This window comes from Tiliqua scincoides, chromosome 5 (assembly GCF_035046505.1).
Source record: "Tiliqua scincoides isolate rTilSci1 chromosome 5, rTilSci1.hap2, whole genome shotgun sequence".
NCBI lineage: Eukaryota > Metazoa > Chordata > Lepidosauria > Squamata > Scincidae > Tiliqua > Tiliqua scincoides.
Genome location: NC_089825.1, coordinates 62,038,870 through 62,065,652, shown reverse-complemented (window position 1 = coordinate 62,065,652; position 26,783 = coordinate 62,038,870). Strand labels below are relative to the sequence as shown.

Genomic DNA, 26,783 nt, shown 5'->3' with positions numbered 1-26,783 from the left:
AGTGGATTGTGGAGGTTACACAAGTGGATTGTGGAGCTAGGTTACAATTCTTTTTTTTCCCAGGGATGCTAGCTTGCTGGGTGGGAAGTTTTTGGCAAGGGGAGAACTGAGGCATCGATCTCCAGTCTGAGGTGGCACCGTAAGGCATTTTTGAATGCATGAACATGAGAGTGCAAGAGTAAAAATGATCATGAAGTATCTCCTGCAGTTCACAGAGGAAATCAGATTGCCAAGCTCACATAAGGTGTCCCTTGTAGGATCTGATGCCCAAATTACACGTCTCTCCATCACAACAAAGTCAACAAGGAGTCTTGGGACACTTTCAAAATGATCAAGTTTATTGAGGCATGAGTTTTTTGCAGACAGGAGTCTTTAGCAGGTACATTTGTGGAACAAAGGTGATTAATTTTATATGCATGCACGCAGGGGATGGGGTGATATGCAAAAGGAGATTAAAAATGAACAAACAGATGCCATCCATGAGTCCATCATCTGAAGCAAATAAGAGCCTGTCACTGAGAGTGGACAGCCCTGTAGATGTACACTCAACCCTTACAGGCTACTGTTCAATTCTCATGACTGCACGGGTGAGATAACCATAGTTTATAGTGATTTAACACACCTAGGCCTTCATTAGAGTCCATTAGAGTCAAAAGAAATTGTGTCAGTCTGTCCATGAACTCCAGTTCGGCAGCAGCACCCGTGTGGTTACTCCTCTACAATATAACTGTAGCTATAAGAATTAATTTGGCTAATCAGTGTGATTAAATGATTAAAATATTCTTCGCAGATTTAAAAGGTGAGCTTCGGAGATGTTCACTGTGAAATGACGTGCAGTGCTGATGGGGTGTTGTTTTTTTTTTTAAATCATCTTCATACGTCCCTTGATTGATTAAATGCATTTTAAGATGACCTTCCAGAAATAAATGAGATGTCTGTTACTTAGTCAACTGTTGCCTTCATTAAGGAACTGCAAAATGGCATCTATATATTTGATAGCATGGTATTTATTCTACGGGATGGATTGATTACCTTCTCGGTGGAATGCATGATTTTTTTTTTAACAAATCGGCATCCTCGCTCAGTGGGCCAGTACTTTGGGTGGCTCCATCCCACATCGTTCCAGTAACATTTAAATGTGAAAGGTCAGGCAGGAAGCACAAGCAACGTGGTTACGTCTCATGCCAGTGTATGCCACCCCTTTGTTCTAACTTCACCAGAGTGGTATTTGATTGATTCATGAGTTAGAGGATTCTGAGCTGCTGGTGTACTGTATGAACCAGTGCTTAACGAAATTATAGTCTGCAGAGAGAGAAACAGAGAAGCCCAAATGTATTATTATCACAGTTCTGTGTGGTGGTTGAAAGATAACTGATGGTTATATATAGTTGACATTTAGTTCTAGTTCTTAACATTCAGCTATGGATGTGTGCTGATGCAATGTGATGGCAAAGTGGTCCTCCCCTCCACCATGCAAATAGCCTCCAATGTAATGGGGCCCCCTTTATTAAAGGCCAGCTGCATGGAGGCACAGTTCACATACTCTTCGTCCAAACTTTTGAGAGAGGAGAACCATTCAACCTGGGTTTCTACACAATTGGGCACTGACCCAAGTCAGCCAGATTCGCACTGATGGCTGCCGGCATCATGGAGGGGAAGGGCCTTTGTCTGATTCTCTGCCACCCTGTTGCACAATAGCTGAATGTCTGAATTGGACCATAGCTACTGATAGATGGAATCCAGATGAAAGTGAAGCTCTACCCTCTGGAATGACCCTGGTAACTGATTGCCTTTGCATGATCCATCTTGTCTTTGGATTAATTAGGAACAGGAACTGGCATTACTGCATTGTGATACCCTGTTGTGCATATACATTAGATGTACAGGAAAAGCTCCATAGCAGGGCTCTTCATATGCTATAAGCTGTGTCTACAGACTGCAGTCCAGACACCCAAGTCATTAAATTATGCAGAGCCCTGAGTTTCCTCCAGGGAACTAAGGGTACCACACATTGATTCCCACTCCCCATTTAATCTTCCCCATCTAACCTCCTGACATCCTCCTGACCTGTAGGTAAATAGTGTGGCAAATTTCAACCTTTTTCATTTCACACTGACAAGGTAGTAAAATTGTTAAGGCACACCATTAGTTTTTAAAGAATTGACAGGACACACCACACTTCTGGTGGGGTGCTTATGTCTCTCAATGGCAGGACTACTACTTGACCTTCCCCAAACTCCCACAGCACATCTGCCGTTCATTTGAGGCATACCAGTGTTCCACGGCACACTGTTGGAAAATCACTGAGTTGGGCCCAAATCCTAACCAACTTTCCAGCACTGGCATAGCTGTTGCCAATGGGGCATGTGCTGCATCCTACATTGGAGGGGCTGTCACAGAGGCCTCCTCAAGATAAGGGAATATTTGTTCCCTTACCTCGGAGCTGCATTGCCCTTAGGTCAGTGCTGGAAAGTTGGTTAGCATTGCGCCCTTAGTGACTTTGCAAGATCACTCAATTACCTTAACAGCTGAGCAGGGGCTTGAAACCAGGTTGTCTGTGTCCAGGTCTGGCCTCCCCCATCTACTCTACAGTGCTGGCTGTACTTTATAATGAGATATCGGTATGCACAATAGTTATGGTACAATATCACAACTTTCTGCATATAAGCGTAGGCAGCCAAATCGCTGTGTCTTGTCTCCTCCTTTTGGAGGAGTCTCTATGCAGAGCCATGTACGTAGTACTTCCTGCTTACTTCACAAGGCTTCTGCATGCATAATGCAGTTTCCGCGATACTTTCTATAGAATGCGCAATGGATCATTGTAAGTGCTAATTGGGGGAAAAATAGATTGCATGAGCCATGCCACCATCTATAAAATTTATAAGTTGATATAAAATACCAAGTGAGGTGATTAAAGTAAATTAAACATCCCCCAACACCGCAGTCCTCGTGTTGTTTACAGCAGAGATGACATATATTGAGGAGAAATGTCATTAAGGGTTTAAAACTAAGTAAAATGCCCACAGGTCTCAAAAAGGAGATGGTTTGTTGGTTGGCTTGCAGGCATAGTCAAACCCAAACATGAGGCATCATTAATTTTTAGGAGTATTTATTCCTGGCAACAAGAAAAGACAAGTAAAGTAGAAGCATTAGGCGTCACCCTTAAAGCTCTCAAAGGCACTCCAGCATCTACTGCAGGGGTGTCAAACATAAAACGTGCAGGCTAGATGCAGTCCCCAGAAGCAATGTATCTGCCCCCCCTTATAATAGGGTTTTCCCAGCTTGATAATTGGGCTCTCTTATCTTGAAAATATGGTCTAGATTTGCGCGTTTTCTCTTCTGCCATTTGCAGCTAATGAGTTTCTATTCTGAGAACAAAGTGCTTATTACTGGTCATCATCTGCTTAATGATGTCACTTCCTGTTTAATGATGTCACTTCTGGCCCTTAGCAAGCACCATGAATACTATTTGGCCCACTTTATGTAACAGGTTTGACACCTCTGATCTACTGCAAATGCAACATGGGTGTTTCTGCCTCCGCCCCCCCCCCCGACTCAGGGTCCGCCCCCTCCACTCCCTGAAAAACCAACTCTGGAGGCTGGAATATCACCTGAAATGCTATTTCATGAGGTTTGAGTGACTGCTGCTGAGAGGGGAATTCAGCCACTCTATTCCATGCGCATGCCTGCCCTCCTTTGAGGCTGATAGTGCATTACCTGAGAGCCATCACCTAACCAGTGTACATCATCATTTTGGGGTTGTGGAGGAGAGAACCTAACAACAAAATTGAAGCATTTCCTAATTTTGTAGTGAAAAATAGACTAGCCAACCTTTTCTTCTTCCGTGTCACTCCAACCTAGACAGTCATTAGGAGAATAAAAACCCAACTCAATGCACAAATGAGTCATGGGGTTTTTGACAGCATGGTAAGTAGGTGGCACACAGCTGATTCCCTTTTGGAAGACTGAAAGACAAAGAAGCCTTAATAGCCGCTCTGTTGCCTCTTGGATGATCAGCAATCACATCCGCTCTGTTGCCTCTTGGATGATCAGCAATCACATCGTGCTGTAGAAGTTTTTGAAGGGAAGCATGTATGAATCTTCTATTTATGGTGCTTCCTTTCAAAACCAGCAACGGGAGCCCAGCATCATCCTGTCTGTTACTCTTTCAGTGTGACAATCAGGTCTAGAATCCCATTCAATGGCACTAAAGCTTGTTGGCAAAAAATATGCCTTTAAATGAAGAATTGAGGCATAATTAGAATAATTAAATTGTGAAGAAAGCAAGGCAATTGCTCAGTTTTTTATTTCCTTGCTGCTGGGGCACTTAAGTTATCATAGTCAAATGTCTTAATAATTTTGCACTCAGTGTCACTGTTCAAATCCTATGGACTTTGGAGCACCAGAACTCCGTGAAGAACATACTGTACTTCAGTAATGGAACATTATGGAGCAGTTCAGATATAATGCCAAACTATGCTGTGATGTTATGACAAGAAGCCTTGGGCTTGTGCACTCCATACCCCTATGGGGTTCTCTGTATCCCCCCTTGTGGACCGCAATTTGCAAATTTCCACTTTGATTTATGGCAAACTGTAGTTGGCTCTTTTGTTCATACGGGCAAGCTGTGGTTTGCACTGACTTGTAAACCAAAATAACAAACTAGCACTTGGGCTGAACCTAACACTGCATGGTGACCCATGCTGTGGGCTATGCTGATTGGGCCCATTCAAAATATGTCCCCAGCTGCAATTCTTTTTCCTTTCTCATAGGGTCGTTTGGGCATTCACACTCCTTGTGTGTTCTGACCTCGCATGTGTGAGTTCAGCATATCCCACAGTGGCAGGTCACAGACTCTTGTGTTGCTGAGCAGTAGCTTTCCCAGAGGGCGGGGAGCACAGCACTAAGTTTTGCAGGGCACCTCAAGGCATCGTGTAAGCTGCCCCTCCCCCTCGCAATCAGAGCTATTCCAAAGTGGAGGAGACACCTTTGCATTGCTCTCACCACCCAGAATGGTTCCAGTGGCAGGGAGTGGCAGCTCAGATGGTGCGTTGAGGCACCCTGCAAAACTTAGCATGTGCCCTCTCTGGAAATGCTCCCCAAGTATCTATAAACCATCCAGGAAGTAGTGTCTAAAGGTAAGGAAGGTTAACAAAAATTTTCGGTTCACTTCCATGTGTTCCAGAACAACAAAATAATTTCTTCCTAAGAGAATACTGTAAAACAATGCAGGTGAAACAGTGTTTCTCTATGTACATGTTGGGGACTGAGCTAGTTGGCAGGAGTTCTACTGCATTCTCTTTTATGAATACATTTGCGATGCAGTCTGTTTCTTTTCCTGGAATTCTGGAAAGGAACCTGATCATTGATCTTCAGCCTGAAGTGCTTGACCATGACAGAGCTCTAGGACAGCTGGCTTTGTCTAGACCTGGAGAGATTCCTTTGTGTCCTAGCTAATGCTGATGAACTCACAAATATGCTATGAAGTATAAAAGGGATGAGGAGTCAGTCTATTAATAAGATTCTGAGGCATTACCTGGCAGAAGAAACCCAGTATTTAAAAAAAAAAAAGTGAGACCAGTGATCATCTTTCTTCATACAATATTTTCATGGGCAAACCTTACCTCCATGTACATACCTCCTCTGATCCCAGTCTGTCAACTCCATGCAAATGATGACATCATAGGGCAGTGGTTCCTTTTTATGACTGGGAGTTCCCTTGACCTACTCAGCCATTGGCAGCTGCTCCCCATCAGGGCTACAGTCCTATACATTGTAGAGGCCAGCAGGATTTTCACAAGGATTCTGCAGCTGCTCTGGCTGATTTCTGCGGCTCTCTGGGGATCCGCAGCTCACAGTTTGGTAACTACTGTCATAGGGCATTATATTAGAACCATGTGTAGATTGTTAGACTGGAAAGTTACATCCATTTGCTTGATGTTAATTTTGGATACAGATGCTGCTGCTTCAGTCTTTCTCCCCTCAGAATTCTGAACTTTTTTTTTTTTGCCCTTGTCACACATAGCTTTTTAAATTCAAGCAATAATTCATAAAATGAACCAACAAATATTGTTTTCTTTTCCCCAGCTTTTTGCCTGATTACATCAGTGGGGACTTTGACTCTATTTTGCCTGAAGTAAAGGAATTTTATAATGTCAAGGTAAGTTCATTTATATTTTAAGATTTCTCAGAAAGCATCTTCTTTAACTCTCACTTTGCTGCTGTATTTGTTGGCATCTTAGGAAGACGGATTACCTTGTGGTTGTGAATCCTGTACTCTTTTCCAGGCAGAGTAGCATCAGGGTTACTTACTTACTTAGGGCCCAATCCTATCCAATTTTCCTGTGCTGGTGCAGTTCTACTAGTGGGGTGTGTGCTGCATCCTGTGGTGGAGGGGCAGTCACTTGGGCCTCCTCAAGGTATGGAAACATGTGTTCCCTTACCATGGGACTGCATTGTGGCTACACCAGAACTGGAAAGTTGGATAGGACTGGACCCTTACTCGCAGCCCAATCCTATGCCTGCCTACTCAGAAGTAAGTCCCATTAGAGTCAATGGGGCTTACTCCCAGGTAAGTGGGATTGGGCTGTTACTTACTTACAACCCAATCCTGAGCTGCCCAGCACCCAAGGCTGCAGTAGCGCTGAAATGGAGCTATTCAGCTGGCACAGAGTAAAGAAGACCTGTGTTGGGCCGGGAGGCCCAGCACAGGGCTTTGGATCCAGCAGAACTAAGCAGCGTGACAGTAAACCAACCCTGCCTGTTGGGTACACTGGAGCTTCTTCTGCCTACAGGAAGTGCAAGTTGGAGAAGACTTCAAAAAGACACCCAAAGAAGGAGGAGCCACCTCCTTTATCAAAATGTGAAGATCAAAATGAACCTTCCCAGCTCTGTACTTAAGCTGCTGATTATTCTGCTATTCTTATTCTCGTCCTTCCAATTCCTAGTAAAATTAGGACCAAACTACATACTATTTTGAAGCATGTATTTGGCCTTTTGTTTCCTTTATTAAAAAAAAAAGTGCAGAGGGCTACAAAAAGTAAACGAGGGGAGAGGAGGCTTTAGCACTTACCCCCACTGCAGTTCTTTTCCTGATTGCGCACCTCCATGTGCTATGTACAGTTTATTTTCAAATAAACCTTCTATTGCAGGCCAGTTGAAGCTTTTTCAAAAACTTTTCAAATAAAGTGCAGGAAGAGATACACAGAGTGAGAACTACAAAGGGGCTAAAGCCCTCCCCTCAATCCCCTGCTGTGGTTTCATGACTTATCGCACACCCTGTGCTATACTAACACATTCAAAAGAAGCTCTGGCCCTCAGCCTTTAAGGAGAGAGATTCACAAAGACTGGAAGGATAAAGGTAGCCAATGTCTCATCCTTCTTTGTCCATGAGAGTTTTATTCGCTCCTGTTTTCTCCTCCAATAGACCTTCAGATTTCTCAACAAGAAGAGGTGGGTTATTCTTACATGGTGAGCATACTGTGTTCCATGTCTGCACCCATGGAATGCACCCCCAGATTCCTCTGAAAGGGAAAAGGTTTCTATGTCAGATTTTCAGGCAGATCTTCCCCTGGATTAAGGACTTAGAAGACAACGACTCTATTACAATTATATTTTGCACTTTTATCTACTTAGGGACCAGAGCTTGAATGAAAGGCAAAAATGGATGAATGTCGAAGCATAACCTTATTTAGATTGCAGATTTATTATGGCCAGTGAAAAAAGTAAATAACTAACTGTATAACACAGGGAAATCAAGCCAAACCTAAACAAACAGAAATAAGAGAAAAATAAACATAAGAATATAGACGAACATTGTGGAAGGTTGGATGGAATCAGACGAAAGAGGAAAGCATGCAGACAAAATTTGAAATGTGGTTATAATTGAAAGTGGTTGAAAGAGCAAAGCAGTGGAAATCAAGTGGATGAAAGTCAAGGTATACCTGAACAATGTTTCCCTTTCTGTCCATGACAGTCTGGAAATCAATAGCAATTAACGTGCCTGCCTACCAAGTTGAGACTCTGCTCCAACCACTTGTCTTAAAAGAGGCAAGCCAGGGGGGTAAGATCAGTGGGAAGAAGCAGGAGCCTTTGCTGCTTGCTTGGAGGTGATGGAACAATCCCCCTGCCAAAATGTGATTTTCTTTTCCTTTTTTAGTGGACCTGTCATGGTCTGTGATAACAGCAACCCATGGTTTATATTTACTGGCTTAGTTTTTCTTCTGTAATGTCGTCTCATCATTTTTGCTGCTTGCTACTTGTCTTTTTTTATTTATTGACTTTAATATTGGGAGATGCTTTGAGTCCTGTGGGTGAAGCAGGGTGATCTTTATTGGTGAAACGCTTGCGACCAATTCTCTGTGGCAAGATAAGCCATGGTTTTTAGTCTTTCAAAGTTTTTTCCCGGTGCCCTACATGCCAGTTTCTCCTTAAAGCCTCCAATCCAGAGCAAGAGAATATGCACATATAGAAGTAAATAAGTTACTTGTTTTCATGGCAAGAGCTCCATGTATATATCGGAACTCCTGCATATGTGAGGCACTGGATCATAGCAAGTATTCCGGTTCTTCTTGTTCTGGGCAAATATCTTCATAGTGAATATCTTCACTGGCATGTAGGGCATCAGGAAAAAACTTTGAAAGATTAAAAATCACTAGACTAAGAGATAAAAGTGTTGCTTTCCTGTGAGTCTGTCATAAATCTGAGTAATTCTGCAGTGGCAAAAGAGAATCTACCAGCAAATGAGCAGAATTGATGACCACTGTAATGTGGGAAAGATGGCAGCTATTTCATGGTGTAACTTCCTTAGGTTAATAGGGTAAATAACCCCAAAACATGTATGCTCAACCCCCTATAATGTGTACCTCGACTAGTCTGTGAAAGCAGATGAGGTGGGAGAATTGTTTTTAGTCAATCTGGGCTACAGGTTGAGTGTGTGTGTGTGCATGACTGATAAACTTCCTGTACTTAAAAAACTAAATGGCAGAGAGAAGGGTTGTAGCTCTAAGATGCTAGTTTTCTATATTTAGTGGTTTCTCTTCTCTGATGAAGTCCCACCATTGTTATCTACACTCAGGTAGCCCAATCCTGAGCTGCCTGGCATGCGGGGCTGCAGCAGTGCTGAAAATAGCTGCCACCACCGCATCTTGCGTGCTCCAGCCAGCCGCCGCCGGCTCCTCAGGAGAAGGAGACTTTCATCCTCTTCCCCCACATAAAGCGAGTAGCCCCACAATGGGGCTACTCAATTCTATGGTGACCCAAAGGTTGGCGTAGAATCAACAGCCTCTGTATCAGGTGACCAGCCCAACACAAGGCTGTAAATTCGGTGGAGCTAAGCTCCACCAGCCCCGCCTCCCTCCTGCCCCACTCCCTCCCCCCAGAACCCCTCCTCCCCGCTCTCTCCTGGCCCTCTCTCCACCCTCCCTCTGCCTCCCCCCTCCCCAGAATGCCTCCCCCCACACCTCCACCTACCTCTCTGCTTCTCGGTGGTCCGTGCAACCGATGAATGATGGCGCTCCAGCACTAGCTGCTAGCATTGGCAGAGCATTGGCGCAAGGGCTCAAAAACGTGCCTTATGGCACATTTGCAAGAGTGTGCGCAAGCAGTGAGCCAGTGTGCCAAGTTCAGGATTGAACCCTGGGGCAGTAAAGGCCAAGAATAGTTTATCAGTATATTCTATTTTTCCTTTTACAGGAAGGTTCCAAAGTACAGAAAGAAAAATATAATATCAAAAACAGTTCAACAAAAGCATTTACAGTTAGCTAGTGAAAAAGTTATAACAAATGCACTCAGTTCAATATGTGTGTCTATTCAATTCAGTGTGTTTGTGTGTCTGTGCAATAGTTATAAAAACACACTCAGCAGTTCAATATTCAATTAATAACATAGGAGTAAACAAAAATTATGTATACATTAGTAACAAATTAGTCATTACTGTTTACTACCTCATCTTTTGTTTCTGTAAACTGGACCTGAGAAGACTGTGCAAAACAGAGCTGGTAGTTTGAATGTGGAACACTTGTCTTTTTCAGGATTAGCTGTATGGACCAGAACTTCACTGGAAAAAGTAGCATTTCAAGTTTCCATATTAGTCAACTGCATATTAAAGTTTTTTGTTTTTTTTAAATTTGCTACTTGCTGTTCATCATAGGAACAGCTCTAGTGGCTCCCAAACTGTGGGTAGGGACCCACTGGTGGGTTGCAACCTGATTTTTGGTGGGTCACCAAAGAATGATGGAAAGAGCAGCTAACTAATTGCCTCAAGTCCTGGGACTATTGAAAAATTAAATACTGTAGCTGCTGATTACCCAGCAAAGAGCTTAGCTTTTAAGCATGTAAAGTTTTTGAGGGTGTTTTTTTCTGGTCATTATGGCTTATAAATAAATAAATATTATTTCTTAATAGATCTTTTTTTTAAAAAACCTGGTAAACTAAGGTGGATCCTGACAATGTCATTTTAAAAAGTGGGTCCTGATGCTAAAGTTTGGAAACCACTGAGCTAGACTATACAATTAAAGAGCTCATTGTTTATTATGATTAAATTGTTCAATATGTAGTTTTTATAAATATTTCATGTTTCTGCCCTAGAGTCTTCCACCTATTTTATCCAGGGCAGTAGGCTAGCTAAAATGAATGCAAAATGAAAACACTCCATTTTAAATTGCAGTGTCATGTTGCAAGCTGTCAGATACTTGTTTCACTGGCAAAGTGCATCACCTTAGATGGATAAATTAGATCATTATTGGTTATTTTTAAAGCAGAGTTGAAAGTATCACCCCAGATTCCAGGACAAGGTTCGTAAACGTAAAGAGAATACCCTAGACACTCGCCTGTAAGGCGATCTCACAGATAAGACGAGGGCAGGCTTTGAGCCCAAAATCATGGAATTTGCTATGACCCTCGGATAAGTCGGGGGTTTAGCTTAGGGAGGTGTCTGACTATAATTTTGTCTGATTTTACCAGAGGCCAGATCCTGAAAAATAACCTTGCAGTAGTTGTTACCTAAGAACTGTACAGTCACTAATTTATTAAAAACACAGTATATATACATAGTATGTATACATCTATACATACATGTATACATACATAGTATGTATACATACACTATTTTTAATACTGTTTTCGCTATACTGTGTATACATAGTATACATATATACAAATTAGAGACTCTCATAGATCATAAGATGCATTTTTATTCACTAATTTTTTTAATTGTTCTCTCAACAACCATTTGTAAACACTATCAGAGTAAGGCCACAATCCCATCCACACTTTCCTGGGAGTATGCCTCATTGACTTTAATGGGACTTACTTCTGAGCAGACAAGTCTAGGATTGGGCTCTAACTACACTGGAAACAGCATACCAGTAGAACCATTAATGAAATCCTCCTTTAAAGTGCCTGGTGCCTTAAGCCAAAGGCTCTACGTAGAACACACAACTGGGAGTATGCAATTCAGTTCACAGTAGAGAAACAAGCAACAAGGAGTGACTGAGCAAGTGCAGCTGCACATAGTTGCACCTGATTTACTTGGAAGTAGACCCTCTGTGGAGGAAGGGCAGTGGCGCCTCTGGGCCTTGTGTGGAGGTCCTGGCAGGGGGATACTGCAGAAGCAAGCATGCTCTCCTAAAAGTACTACATAAGCAGCTGTTGCAAGTGCTTCCTAGCTCCTGCCAGCATGCAGCTAAGATCTCTGGCTAAAATACCTGTTGCTGCAGAATAATTCTGCTTTAAATTCTGCTTTTCCTGTGTTTTGCATCTTTGCAAGGTCTCCAGGACTCTTCCAGTGAAAAGGACACACACACACACACACACAGGGAGATTGCTTCTCTCACACACACACAGATGCTCCCCCCCACATACACAAATGCAGGGACTTTTCCCCTCCAGTCCAGCTTCATTGGTGAGGTTAGCAAGGAGGTTTGCAAAAAGTTTTGCAAAGGAGAGACTGAAGTGTGACTGTATACAGTAAGGGGAGATGTGGAGAGGAAAGCAAGAGGAAGGAATAGACTGGGAGCCCAATCCTAGGCATGCCTACTTAGAAGCAAGTCCCTTAATAGTCAGTGGGGCTTACTTCCATGAAAGTGAGGCTAGGATTGTAGACTTAACTGTTTTAAGTGCTCTCTCTCTCACACACACACACACTCACACACACAAACTTTTCCTTTTATAAAAGTTAACTCTTCCTCTCCCCCCCCCCCAGTACAACTTCATCAGTAGTGAATGATTATGGGGAGAGGGGCTAGCAAGCCTCAGCTTCCCAACAGAGAGTTTAAAGTTTGGATTCAATGAGGGGGAGGGGGCAAAAAAAGAAGGAAAGAGGAGATGGACTTAACCCTTTCAATGGCTTGAGAAACAAAGGCACAGCCTTCTGCAGGCTGCCTGCCTGCCTGCCTCTCTCTCTCTCTCTCTCTCTCTCTCTCTCTCAAAAGATCACTCTCGCCCCTTTCCCACCCTGTCCAACTTCATCTGTGGGGAGATGGGAAGGGGGTTAGCAAGTTGGACTTTCCAATGGAGTGCTTGAAGTTTAAATACAGTAGGAAGGGGGAACAAGAAGGAAAGAGGAGATGGACTCAGCTGTTTCAAATGACTGCTTCTCCCTCGCTCAGACGCCCCCTCCCACACACAGCTCATTGTCTCCTGCTCTGTCTTGGGTGCAGCTCCAGAGATGCCTCCGTGGGTGCTGGTGCTGTGCGAGGGGGGCTGCTGATGGCTGCGGTGGCAATTGCCCTGCCCTGCGCTTGAAGCTTCTGCAGCTGGGCAACGGCCTGAAGCACACCCACACCACACCTGCAGGCAGCTGTGAATGCTCAGCAGCACCCCAGCCTGCACAGCCTCCTCTCAGCAGAAGATCACTTGGTCCCTCGCTCTCTCCCTCCCACCATAGTGATTGGCTGGCTCACTTGCCTCCCCCCACCCTCGCGGCTTGCATGCCCCAGAGATAAGGCGGGGCAGTGATTCAGGCTGCTTTTCTGGGAAGAAATTTTTCACCTTTTTAGGCGAGTATCTAAGGTATCTGCTCTATTCCATGCTCATTGGGCCACTCTCCTGTCTGTAATTAGTAAAAGAGGTGGGATGGAGAAACCAGGAGAGCTCCACTTCTCTAATCTGATAACTTTGTAACATCATATCAAAGTCCTTTAGGTCCACACATCAGGAAGCCTGCCTGGTACGTGTTCATGAGTAATTCAATGGGTTGTCATGTCTTTTTTCCCTGCAGATGCTGCTATGGGTTTGATTTTAAATAATCCCTGGTGTTCAGTGCTCCCCTGGGAAGGGGTCTTTCCTTCAATCCCCTTCTGCCTGGTTTCTGTAGTTTAGGATGGTGGCAGTAAGCAAAGACTGGCAAAGTTTTCCTCCATTCAGATGCTGTGGTCCATAAAGGGAAAATGGGATGCAAGAAGGGGTGCATGCACATTAAACACGAGGTGCTACTCCCCTTGGTCAGCCTGTCTTGTCCCAGGCCCCTTTTCCCTGACGGCAACAAAATCATGTAAATGAAAGTTTTCGAATGCTTGAAAGTGCTACATCAACCCTAAGTACTGGTTGTTTATTATTATTGTTGTTGTTATTTACCTTGCCTCCCACTGCTGCCAGGAGCAGTACCTGCTCCAAGATTTATTCAACCTGCCTTGCATTTTGATCTGTCCAAACAATACTATACTGCCTAGCAATTTCACAGCAGGATCCTTTGCAGTACCACAGAGGACCTTGACTAGTTGTTATTTTTAATTAATGCATTTATGTCCCATCTTTCCACTTCAAAGGAAACTCAAGGTGGCTTACAAATTTAAAAATACAATACAAAACAATTCCAAAACGTCAGCAGAATTAATAAAAGTAAAAAATAAAGTAAAAAAAAATAAAATCAAGGAGCCACCTAAACATGTACAAAGCAATCTCAGCTTCAAATAAAGAATATACAGGTGTACAAACAAAACAATGCAGTAACCCAATATAAAGCCTCAAAGCCTGCTCAGGCAAAACAATTTTAGAGAATGACAGAGAACAGCCGCAGGGAAGGAGACGGATTGCTGTAGACTGTGAATCCCATAAGCCTGACTCTCACAATGCACACAGGCACACGCAATTCAAGTTTTGTGTAAATACAAGTGACTGTAAGATTGCAAGGGGATCCTTTCTTGAACACACCTGTCGTAGGCCGCTTCACTGGTCCCAAAATGTGTCATGTTTTTGTTGCTTGTGCATTTGGACCGGCCCTTTCAAGCACTGAAAAGGTGAGGGTCAGCTGTGGATATACTTATTAAGAATGAAATTACTGTTTTCAGAAATGTTTGAATTTGACTAACTTTAGAAATGTTCATGCGCTAGCGATGATTTAAATATGGGGGGAGGAATCACCTACCTAATTTAGGGCCCAATTCTATCTAACCTTCTACTGCTGATGCAGCCACAGTACAGCCCCATTGTAAGTTAGTAAACATTCCCTTACCTTGCAGAGGCCTCTATGACTGCCCCCGCCGATGTAGGGCATGCCCTGTTGATATGGCTGCATCGCTGCTGGAAAGCTGGATCCTTAAGATTGGATCCTTAATTAGCAAATTAGTGAAGGCTTTTCATTGCATTGCAAATTAAAAATCCAATGTTCTAATGCAGACTGGTTGGATTTGATTGGAAATGGTAGGGTGGTTTGCCTGATATGAAGTTATATGTTATGGGTTGCTGTTGCAACCACTAAAAGGGGGGGGGGATGTTATGGAATAATTGAGAGTGATGGGGTAAAACAGATCACTTAATTATTTTGCAGAAAGTAATAAAAATAATTTTCTCTATATCTAAGAAACTAAAAAATGTATATGAACTCTTTCCTCTTTAAAAGTACTTTTGCTGCAAAGATTTTCAGTTCTACATACTGCACGTATTAAGACCATCCCTCTTTATCTGTACCAGTGTTTCTCAAACTGTGGGTCAGGACCCACTAGATGAGTCGCGAGCCAATTTCAGGTGGGTTCCTATTCATTTCAGTATTTTAGTTTTAATAGTTGAGACCTGATGCTATCATAGCATGTGACTGCATTTGGGAAATGTTACAGACCTGTACTTTTAACAAGCTACTATGTACATTCTTTTTAAAATGTTAGTAAATGGGACTTACTCCTGGGTAAGTGTGGGTAGGATTGCAACCTAGGATTGTTAAAAATGTTCCTGCTTGATGATGTCACTTCCAGTCATGACATCCCTTCCAGTGGGTTCTGACAGATTCTCATTCTAGAAAGTGGGTCCCAGTGCCAATGTGTAAGAACCACTGATCTATACCAATATTTTTGATAGAAGGTCTAGGAATGGTGGGGGAAGGGAAGGACCACATCTCTTGTGGAGGCCAAGGTCTACCTCCCATTTTGCCCATTGGGCATACCTCCCCACATCTTTGAGTTCCAGAGACAAAGAAGAGGAATTTGCCTCATTGACTGGCGGTTTGGGCGGCAGCAGAGCAGCGGCCGTCTACCAGCGCTACCCCAGCGCAAGCCAGTGCTGCTCTAACACTGGTACTGGGCCAGCACTGAGGGCTGCAGACATGCCTTATGGCATATTTGCATCTCAGTGCCAGCAGAGGACCAACGGTAAGAGCTCAGGATTGGGCTCTTAGGCATTTTGGGGTAAATTCAGAATGGCTTTGAAACAAATTAGAATGGTTCCCATTGACATTAATGTAATAATTGTAGATATCCAGATTTTCACTATAATGGCTATTTCAGGAATGGGTTTGGTACGTATGAAGAGGGAAAGGTGGATTTAATTTCAGTGGCCTGAGCTCACTTTGCATTGACCTTTTCCATATGCTCTTCATTAAAGCATGAAATGCCCCTCCAAGGCTGAACTTATCAACCACAATAAATGCACTATTTAAATGTGTTTCAATGTGTGATTGTCCTGGTTAAACTGAGTTGGTTGTGCAACAGTAGTGGAGCTGCACATGTGGAGTTGATTGCTTTTTCGTTGGCAAGTAACTGTCTTAAAAGGAAGACAACCTCCTGCTGGTTAATAGGAAAGAGTTCTGAAGACAATGTATGCGGTAAATTATTGTAGTATATAAAATACAGCATTCGACAAGCTGTTGAACCAAGGTTGAAACGCAGTTCATGTTTGCCTTCGATAGCTTCATGCTGTGATAATCCTTCTGATTTAAATCCTTTACACATGTTGTGGATTTTAACAGCGATTGGTGTAAATCAGGATTTGGTTTTGTACTGGTTTTTGTTGTTGGTTATTGAAATATTTATTGTGAATAGTGCAGTCCTATCTTTCTAGTTCCAAACTGAAGAACTCAGGAGAAAAAAATACCCACTGTACTAGTAATAACAGCAACAGTAAAAGAACTGAACCACAGAAAGTGGCTAAGTTCCACTGAATTTAATGGACCTTTCTTCTGGACAGACATGCATGGGATTGTGCTGTAAATATTTTTCTCAAGTTTAATAGTCATCATTTGATTCATATTATAGAGTTGCATTGCAAGCAGAAGAGTTTGAGGTTATTCAGTATGAAATGAGTCTAAAACTGGTTCAAAACAGGTTCCACGTGTCTGAACCAGTTACCAAACCTTTTTTTAAAGTTCACACCTGAAATGTAATTAAATGGAATTGAAATACAGGTGGTGCCTGATCATCTGTGAATTTTTAATCCATGGATCTGACTGAATGCAGTTCCCCTGTCCTGCACTGAACCCCAAGGCAGTCCAACCTGAAATCTCTGAATGTGACTGGAGCAGAGCTCTGGTCACATCCAGGATGGTATCTGAGGGCTGGAAATCATCACTTCTGGTTTTCAGCCTGTGACAAATGGCTAAGTAGGTAAAAGCAATTGTAGGCCTCTGCCTGGAGCCATGTTGGAAACTAGCTGAGTGTGAGAAAGTCCCTCATTAAGGCATACCACAAAAGACTTGTCTCTGGGAGGTAGTGGGAGTGGCCCTACCCATCTATGAGTTAGCAGGCCTGAAAGATAGTTGTTAATTGGCTCAAGGACACCTTGAGTGCCTGATACACCACAGCTGTGTGTTTCAGGAAGGGAGGGGATACCACCATGAGTGAATTGCCCTGTAGCACCTAGTATTCCGGACGGTTTGGTGGGTCCAATTTCTGATTGGCTGGTGGGTTGGTATCAGGTGTGAGAGTCTTTTGTCTTGATCTGTGGATCTGAGCTTGGCCACTGCATCCCAGCATGGGCAATGCTGATCACATTGGATAATGTATTGGATAATGTATTGAGATCCAGGGATGTAAGTTGTGCTTTGGTGAGTGATAGTGTTTGTGCTAAGAGTTATCTTTTTATTATTTTTAATTTGTTGTGTCATGTTTATGCTCTGTATCTCTATCAAGTTGAAGTACCTGTCTCTTTGTCTGTATAACCCCCCTAAATTCTAGAAATAAATTTTGTCTATTTACGGGTGTGGTTTTCACTGGGAATATAGGGGGGATATGGCTGCACCTGGATCCAGTTGACTCAGTTCTTACCTACCAAGGATACCCAGTTAAACCAGTTGCTTACTCCAGGGGGAAGCTGGAGCTGAACCCCAGGCTTGGGGGGGGGGAACAGTGCTTGGGCATTGTAAATTGACCTGTTTTAGGGCCCTAGAAGGCACTGAGGATCAGGAAGGCCCTCAGAATGCCCTCCAGATGTGAGCAGAGCACAGTTCTGGTCACGTTCAAATACTTGGGTGCCAAGACCCACTGATTTGATTATTCACAAGTTTTGGCATACACTGGGGTTTGTGGAATGGAACTCCAACTCCAGTGGAATGTAGAACTACCAAGGCATGACTGTATAGCAAACGAACAGAACTCATTATTTTAATGGTTTGACTCCCTGATATATGTGTAACATCTTGTTTTCTTGCTAACGTACAGATGCATCTAGGAAGGGGTGTGCTTCGTCTGTTGCCAGTAGCAATGCATCCTGGGATGTTAAGTATGGGTAGAGCGACAAAAAGAGCCACCCAGGAAAAGTATACTTTTATAAAAACATAGTGACTACTTGAAAAATGTGATATGTCAAAGAAACCTTAAATTGGTTTACAGTCTCAAAGGAATATCGCCAGCAAGCATCAGACCCATTGCTTCATTAATAAATACATTAACACTGCAGGTAGCGCTGTGGTTAATCTTCTCTTGCATTCAGAGCTTCAAAAGATACTCACATGAATTGAGTGCTCTGTGAAGCTTTAAGTCAATTTGCTTATTATTCAAATGTCAGCAAGAGTACCGGAAGATTATATAGCAGCTCCTTTTAGTCCTTTGGTAGTTTATCAATCGGTTGACAAGCGGTGTAGAGGGCAAATGCATACACTTGATTTTTCTTGATTTCTGCTTATCTTTCCTGGTTATTATGCAAAGTGAGGGGCTGAGATGGTAAAACTGCCTAGTATGGCATTTAATGGGATGCTAATGACTTGTTGTGTGTATGTCAACAGAATGTACACGAGCAGAGTTAAAAGTGTTTTGCAGAGAAGACACACTGATCTTGTTGGGCTTGAATCACAAACCAACGACCCAGTCTTCCACATGTTTACTCCAGTGAGACTGTCTACATTTATATAGGAAAGAAATATATTTTATGTCCAAGGAAGTTTATTACAAAATTGAAAGGCAAATGCCAAACTCCATTTCTGGGCCCCTTGAAGACTGTTCTGTGGCATGAGTTTTACTAAGCTACTGTTCATTTTTTTAAATGCAATTTTTGCAGGCTAGTTTATTGACTAATATATAATCCTTGCCAGTCAGTTTGTAAAAGCTACCCTGTAGCTTGTTTGTTTGTTTGTTTGTTTGTTTGTTTCAAACTTTGAGTTTGCGTATTTATTTATTTATTTATACCCTGCTTTATCTTGGGCATTCAAAGCGACTTCCAGATGCAATACAAAAAATATAAGCATAATAAAAAAAAATAAGTAATTAAAAAACTCCTAAAATCTAAAAGCGACCTAAGAAATCTCATGAAAAGCCAAGGATGATAAAAAGAACAACCCAGCAACAGACAATTAAAAACACCATAAAACTAATCAACATGGAATAGCCATGAAAAAACTCAAAATGCTATAGGTTTTGAGGCCCCGCTGGAAAGCCTCTAAGGAGGGTGAAGTTGGCAAACTAAGAGGGAGGGAATTCCACAAAGTTGGTGCCACTATGGAGAAGACTGTACTCCTTGCCTTCATCCCTTCCACCTCCATGTGTGGTGACACCCGTAAGAAGACCCTCTCCAATGACCGGAGAGGACGAGTCGGATTGTATGGAAGGTCTCTCAAATACCCTGTACTACAGACCAAGCTGTAGTAGAGCTTTATAGGACAAAATTTATAGGGCCTGGAAATGCGTGGGCAGCCAGGGCAGCCACTAGAGCAGTGGCCCAACAGAGTCAAACTGCCTACCTCCAGCAAGTACACAAGCCGCCTCATTCTGCACTAATTGAATTTACTGAACCATCTTCAAGGGCAGTCTCACACAGTGCATTACAATAGTCTAGTCTTGATGTCACTATGGCATGAATCACCATGGCTAGGTCAGCACGATCCAAGTATAGCCACAGCTGGCATGCACCAACTGAAGCTGGGCAAAGGCTCCCTTGGCCACAGCTGCCACCTGGGAATCTAGGAGCAGCTGCGAATCCAGGTGAACCCCAAAGCTGCAGACCTGCTCCTTCAGAGGGAGTGCAATGCCATTCAGAGCAGGTTGATACTCTGGCACCTGCATCATGAATTTCTGAACCAGGAGAACCTCTGTCTTGACAGGATTTAATCTCAGCTTGTTAGTCCTCATCCAGGTCCCAACCTTCTCCAGGCAGCACTCTAAGGCCTCTACAGCCACTTGCAAAGTGGTGGAAAGGAGAGAAAGAGCTGGGTGTCATCAGCATACTGATGGTACCCACTCCAAATCCCCTGATGACTTCTCATGTAGTTTCATGTAGATGTTAAATAGCATGGGGTTCAAGATGGAACCCCTCATCTTGTGCCAGTTTGTCCCTTAAGCACCACCATCACCAGCACTACTATCTGGGAGCTGTCCACCAAGTAGCACAACACAGTGCCTCCAATCCCCAACTCAGCCAATTGGCCCAGAAAGTTAATGGGGTTGAAAGCTGCTGAGCGGTCCAGCAGAACCAACAGGGATATACTCCCCCTGTTCAGTCCCCGGCATTGCTCATCTAGCAAGCCTGGCCTGAAACCAGATTGAAAGGGATCCAGATAATCTGCCTCATCCAAGACCTTCTAGGGTTGAGACGCCACCACTCACTTGATCACCTTGCCTAGAAAGGGAGGTTAGAGACTGTCCAGAAATTGTCTAGCTCAGTGGAGTCCATTTAGGGCTTTTTCAGAAGAGGTCAAACCACCAGCTGCTTCAGGGCTAGCAACAAGACCCCCTCCATTAAGGAGGAATTAACCTCCTTCCCTGTCCACTCAACCAGCCCCTCTTGGGCAGATGGTCTCACGCTCCAAAGGAATCTGTCCACATCCTCAAGCTGTACAAGCTGAAAATAATCCCACAAAACTGAGCAAGTGACATGAAGGGGACATCATCAGACATTGTCACTGTGGTTTCCAAATCATGACGAATGTGAGCAACTTTATCTGCAATGCAACATGTCACAGTGAGTGACTGTGTGTTCCTCCTGGTCTATTGGAGGGGCCTGATGGAGTAAGCCTCACACAACAGTTCTGCTGGGCGGCAGTTCTGTGTACAGTTCTGCTGGGCGGCTCTCTTTAGATGCAATAGTAGCTGAGAAAAAAGGCTCTATAACGAACTCCATTATGTATCTGGTCACACTCAGCACAAGTTTCATGCCACTCTAGATGTCTACCCACTTCATCATTCACCACTCCTCTGTAAACCAAGGAGTGGCTCTGAGTCTGTGACCTGGCAGAGGCTGCTTAGGAGCAGTCTTATCCACTGCTCTAGCCATTTCCCCATTCCAGTGGTCAACCAGGTCCTCAGATGAGACCCCATTCTTAGCAGCTGGAAAATCCCCAGAGCCCTTAGGAAACCTTCAAGATCCATTAGCTTCCAAGGACGGACCATGCAATGTGGTCTCCAGCCTCTGCAGAGGTAAGAAGCCACAACAAGCCTAAACCTTACCAGGAAGTGATCTGTCCCTGACACTGGAGTGATCTTAATCTTCACCACATCCAAACTGCCGCCCCCTTGCTCTGCTATGAATACCAAGTCCAGCACATGTCCCACCTCATGTGTTGGAGCCAAGATCTTCTGGGATAGGCCCATGGTTGTCATGCTGGCCATGAAATCCTGAGCTGCACCAACTACAGGGGTCTCAGTGTGAATGTTGAAGTCCTCCATCACCAATAGGTGGGGGGACTTCAATGCTACCCCCAAAATCACCCCATCAGCTCAAACAGGGGGCAGCAGGGCAGGCTGTTTACCAACAGAATCCCAATCCTGTCTGACCCTGTCCTTGTGGCATGCAGGCACTCAAATCCAGTGAACTTCTGAACAGAGCATCTGGCAAGGGATATGGCTTCATGAGAGACCATTGCAACTCCCCCCCCCCATCCTGGGTATTGCAGTACCTGGAAAGCTGCTGGACAAAGCAGGGAGAGACATTTGCAATGATACCAGATATTTATGATGATACCAGATACACTGGCATGTAAAATGCTTTACTCAGGGCCTCCTTCAGCAGCTCACTTGACAATTTATGTGAAACATGTTATTCTTCGGCAAGCAAGCAAGCAGATATCACTTTGGTGTTAATTCCCAGTGAAAAAATTCACCATTTGACAAGGTGCAGAACTAATTTACATGGATTCTCAAGGCTGCAGGCACATCAGAAGTTCTGATAACTGTAGGTCAGTTGGGTTTGTTAATATTTCCATAAGCCCCCAAAGGTGTTTCTTCAAAATTTATTTTAAAACTTTTAAGTGAAGGTGAGAATGTAAAAGGAAGGGGGGGGGAAATCTGCTGCATTCCGTGTCTTGTACCTATTTAAAATATTTATATCCCACCCTTCAATGCAGATTCTCAGGGGGGATTACAATAGCTTGATTCAGAGATCCACTTATAGCCCACTGCTCATGGGATGGCACTTCCTACACCATGGCTTCCTCATGAGGAAGCTGCTTGAACCATTCACTAATGAGGCTATACTATATCTCCAAAACTATATGTGATAGGGCAAAACGGATGCCATTTTTGGAACCAGCACCCCAAATATACCCAGGAATTGGTGTAACGTTTAGGGAAGCAAAATGTGTGTTGGCCTGTGTAACCAGTGAAGTTCCTGATGCACAGTTGTGCCTGGGCATCTGTGGGAGTTCCATTCCTGGAACTCCCACAAATGCCAAAACCAGTGGATAAACAATCCACAGGTCAGAACATGCCAGACCTCTTAACATGACCAGAACTGCATGTGCGGAGGGTTGGACTTCAACATGGGTTGCAGGACCTGTGTTGAGTCAAAACTGCAGATGCACAATCTGCAGATGACATGGTCTGGCCTGTACTGACAAGATGTGTTCATTCCTTGGTGAATCACTTAACACCTTCACAGCCATGTTCTAACCTACTGAACCCATCATCAACACTCCCCGACTGCCCACAGTCCCTGATGACAAATGTTATCACTCCTCATATGCTTCTGCAACACACTGAGCACTTGCCCTTCAGCCCTTCTGTTGGTTTCCGACAGAATTATCATGCAAATAACTGTTCCCATTTTAAAAGGCTTATTCTGTTCTTCAGAGGCTGTCATGTGCTCATCTGCGCTAGCAGCCACTCGAAGGGGGAAGAGCAGTGTCTGCTCCTGTGCAGGAACATTGACTCTTCTCTTTCCTCTGCTTTGCCTTCATGCAATGCCTAGCAGTTTGGAATGTTAGAATTGAAAGTGCTTGCTCAATTTGCCTAATGTCTATTTTATTTTTATTTTTTAAACTACCCCACCTTTCCCTTGCCAAGGCAAATGCGCCATGTTAACAGCTAATCTGAATTGAGAATGGATGGGATTATGACCTGACTAGAGAGGAGTGAACTCATATAACACAGGCCAACACACATTTTGCTTCCTTAAACGTTACAGCAATACCTGGGTATATTTGGGGTGCCAATTCAAAAAATGGCATCCGTTTTGCCCTATCACGTCTAGTTTTGGAGACACGGCATAGCCTCTTTAGTGAATGATTCAAGCAGCTGCCTCATGAGGAAACCTACACCATGGCTTCCTCATGAGGAGGCTGCTTGAACCATTCGCTAATGAGGCTATACTATATCTCCAAAACTAGACGTGATAGGGCAAAACGGGTGCCATTTTTGGAATCGGCACCCCAAATTCATATCAAGCCATCATAAAGTTTGGGAAAAACTTTTCTGAGCCTCAATTTTGTAGGCCTGTGTAATCATTCTGATTGAGCGTCATCCTCCCCCTGTTTCTTGTTTTGCATTCCTTCTAGATGTGCCTAGCAGAGAAGAAACACCAAATAACTGGGACAGTGCTCTCCTGTGAGCTGGCCTGCTTGAGCTGCCTGTCATCACACCTTTTCAAATCTGAATAAATCCTTCAAACATCAGTAGTTACTTTCTGAAACACTCCTCAACCTCAACGTATTATAATTTCATCATTCACACCTCCGTGCCTTCTACACTCGCTCTTTACCCAAACCATTTGCCCCAATAAACAAACATACTCCAGGTGAGTTGTCTCACACCTTCCAGATAAAAGTATATGTAACATACAGTGCCACGTATCTTTTCCCCAACTTGTTTTTTTTTTTCCCTCTCCTCACATACAAAAAGTTGTCATGGGATGCTTCTATTTTGAACAGCAGACCAGTGAGAGGAAGGGGTTGTGTCGTCCTTTCCCATCAAGATAATGTCTGCTCTAAATTCTGCTCCATATTGTGTTTCTGGTTGTTTGGTTGGGGGGGGGGGGGGGAGAGAAATACAGATCTACTTATATTATTTCCCCTGTGAGATTAAAAAGGGGTGGGGGAAAATTAAGTGGGAAAACAGTTAGTATGGAAACACTTAAGGAGATATGTGTGGATAGATTGGGAAGATGGCAAGAGGACTCGCATGAGAGGGTCTGCCCTTACCTTTCCCCATGCCTTTCCATTCTATTCTCAACATACTCTTCTGTAAACCTCGTTGCTGATCAACAGTTTGGGATCTAGAATTTTTTTTATGGATGAGTTTTTCATTTCTTGTTCCTGCTCTTCATCTGACCAACCCGCCCCCGCCCCAAGCGCATTAGAGCTTATCTTTGCAAATCACGTTGTACCAGCCCATTTGTGTTTCTTTCTAAAGACGCCTGTTTTCGGTTGCTGGCATCTTTTGTGTATGACTGTTTCAGTGCCCTTTTTAAAGATCACCAAGATATTTACTAATGTATATCCTTTCTTACCTAAAGTAGGTGGGCGAAGATTTAATATTTCATTCCATTTGGAGCAAAATTCACATGTTATTAAATAGACAGTGTCTCTTGGAAGCAGGACTCTGTTTACATATGTGTGTGTGTTAAACTGCTTGGCTCAAAATATTTCTCATTTACACTTTGCCCCCAAAGCAATCAGGAAAGAAGCCAAAAATAGTAATAGGCATGATAAATGACAATTTAGTTCCCTGTCCATCAAATATGATAATCTTCCAAAGCAGAACTATATAATTTTCAGTACTTTTTTTATGTCATGTTCAAATTAACAATAACAAAAACTCAGGCATGATTAGCTTCATTTGTTCAAAAATAACAGCAACTCCATTTTGCAGACAAAAAACTATTGGTATGGCTGTGCCAATCATAATCATACTATTGTAAAGAAGAAAATGAGGACCAGAGGCTTATGTAAAAATACTGGGTTCACATTTTGCAAAAAGCGCTCCTCCTTTTGCTACAAATGAACTAAAAAAGTGTTTAGGTATTAATGGCAATATACTTCTTCTGCATAGCAGTACCACTGCAGAGGATTGAAGGCTAGGTTAGGCTCCCAACCTTAGCATATGGGGGCACCTCATCTATGTGGTATCTACTTCTGGGAGACAAGTGTGGCTCTTGTGCTGTGGGGCTGTGGTAGTCATTGGTGTTGCTGTTGCAGAACTGGGTAATCTCATCTGTGCTAACTGCAATGAGAGGGCAGGAACATCCTCTTGTGTCAAATTCTGTGGCCTCTGAAAAGAAAACTGGACCCATATCACAACATTGTGCAATTCACAGGCTGCAGGAACAGGAAACATTTTATTTATTTTTCATATGTCTATACTGCCCTTCCTCCAAGGAGCTCAGGGTGGTGTACATGGTCCCTTCCCTCCTTTTGCCCTCGCTACAGCCCTATGATAAAGGTGAGGCTGAAAGATAGTGACTAGCCCAAGGTCACCCAAGAAGCTTTGTGGCTGAGTGGGGATTTGAAGCTAAATCTTCCAGGTCCTAGTCCAACTCCCAAACCACTACACCATTCTCCTAAGAGTTTGTGATGCTAGTCCAGTGGTGAGCGGGAGAGGAGCTAGTCTAGAAGTTATAGAGGAACTGAAATAACAAATTGGCTTCTCTTGATCTTAGGATGTGCTATTTTACATGTTGCAGTGTATAGCAGCAAGAATAATTGGGTTTGTTCCGTTTAATTTCTGAATTGCATTCAACGTTTTGTGTGACCTTGAGGGGGAAAAGTTACACTTCCGCTCACATTCAGGCATAAACATTAATTTTGTCTTTAGAAAACACACACGCACGCGCACACACACACTTTCCAAGAGTTTCCCTTTCAAGCTTGATGACATTGTTATCTTATCTTAGATTTTCCCCATGCCTCCCAACAGAGCTTCGTGGGGTATGCCTGACTAGCTCCTATACAGGTTATATCCACTGGGCCAGTCGCATAGCTGGGGGAGGGCAAAATGGGAAGCACTGCAGCTGCTGCAACAAGCAGTGTAAGCAACCCTTCCCGCTTGCCGTTGGAGCAATGGCAGTGCACAGGCACTTGCCAAACCAATTGGTGTCTCCTGCACATTGCTATCACTGCCTGGAATGGCTTTAATGGCAAGTGGGAGGGGCTGCTTACATAGCATGTTGCAGCACCTGTAGTACTTACTGTTTTGCCCCCCTCTAGCTACACTACTTTTCCTTTTTTCCCCTCCTTCTAACCCTTCTAGCACACTTGTTTCACCACTTTATCTCCAGTCTGAAGTCACTGGGCCCACTCCTATCACGGACTTGCAACTTTAGTCTTACCTTTGAAAATTATTAGTGGGATCAAGAGCAGCTTTTTCAGAAGTCCTGTCCCTTAGCCAGCTTATAGCAGAGGTTTTCAAACTTGGCCGTTGTGACGCCCCAGCCTGAGAAGCTCTGACCCTGCCCCCTTAAGGGACGAGGCAACCGTGACAGCAGCACCAGCAGTCCTGCAATTATGCCGGCACTGGGGACGTCACAAACCAGAAGTGGGTCGTGCAAAAATTTTTCAGCAACTCTAAGGTGTGGGGACTGCTTGCAGAAGGTCCCACAGCCATTTTAGGGACCTTGTTTGTATCTTGGCTCTGGCTGGTAAAACGTTTGTGAGACCTGGTCTGGGTGAAATTTGAAATACCCCCTTTTTGGGTCTTGGCTTAGGCTGGTAAATTGCTAGGGGTGTTGACCCTGCCCCCCCAATAAATTCCCCCCCCCCAAAAATTAAAATCATCTTTGATTGCTAATTTTTTCCTGCTGAACTCACCATGTCTTCTGACGCGAGTTCTGAGTCCAGCCTGCCTGACCTGGGCACTTCACATATACCCAGATTAGCCAAATTTCTGGCACCCACTCACAGAGCACCCACGTCTTCTGCTGCCCCTTCCTCCATAGGGAGC

General features: G+C 43.6%; 1 protein-coding gene across 7 annotated transcripts in view; it reads left to right on the top strand.

The window, feature by feature from the left end:
- Positions 1 to 26,783, top strand: part of TPK1 (thiamin pyrophosphokinase 1) — a 321,965-nt gene that overhangs the window by 146,819 nt on the left and 148,363 nt on the right. For all 7 annotated transcript variants that reach the window (XM_066627433.1, XM_066627430.1, XM_066627431.1 and 4 more), the window contains one exon: positions 6,088 to 6,160. In XM_066627433.1, the coding sequence (XP_066483530.1) occupies positions 6,088 to 6,160 (73 nt within the window). The remainder of the gene's footprint in view (positions 1 to 6,087; positions 6,161 to 26,783) is intronic.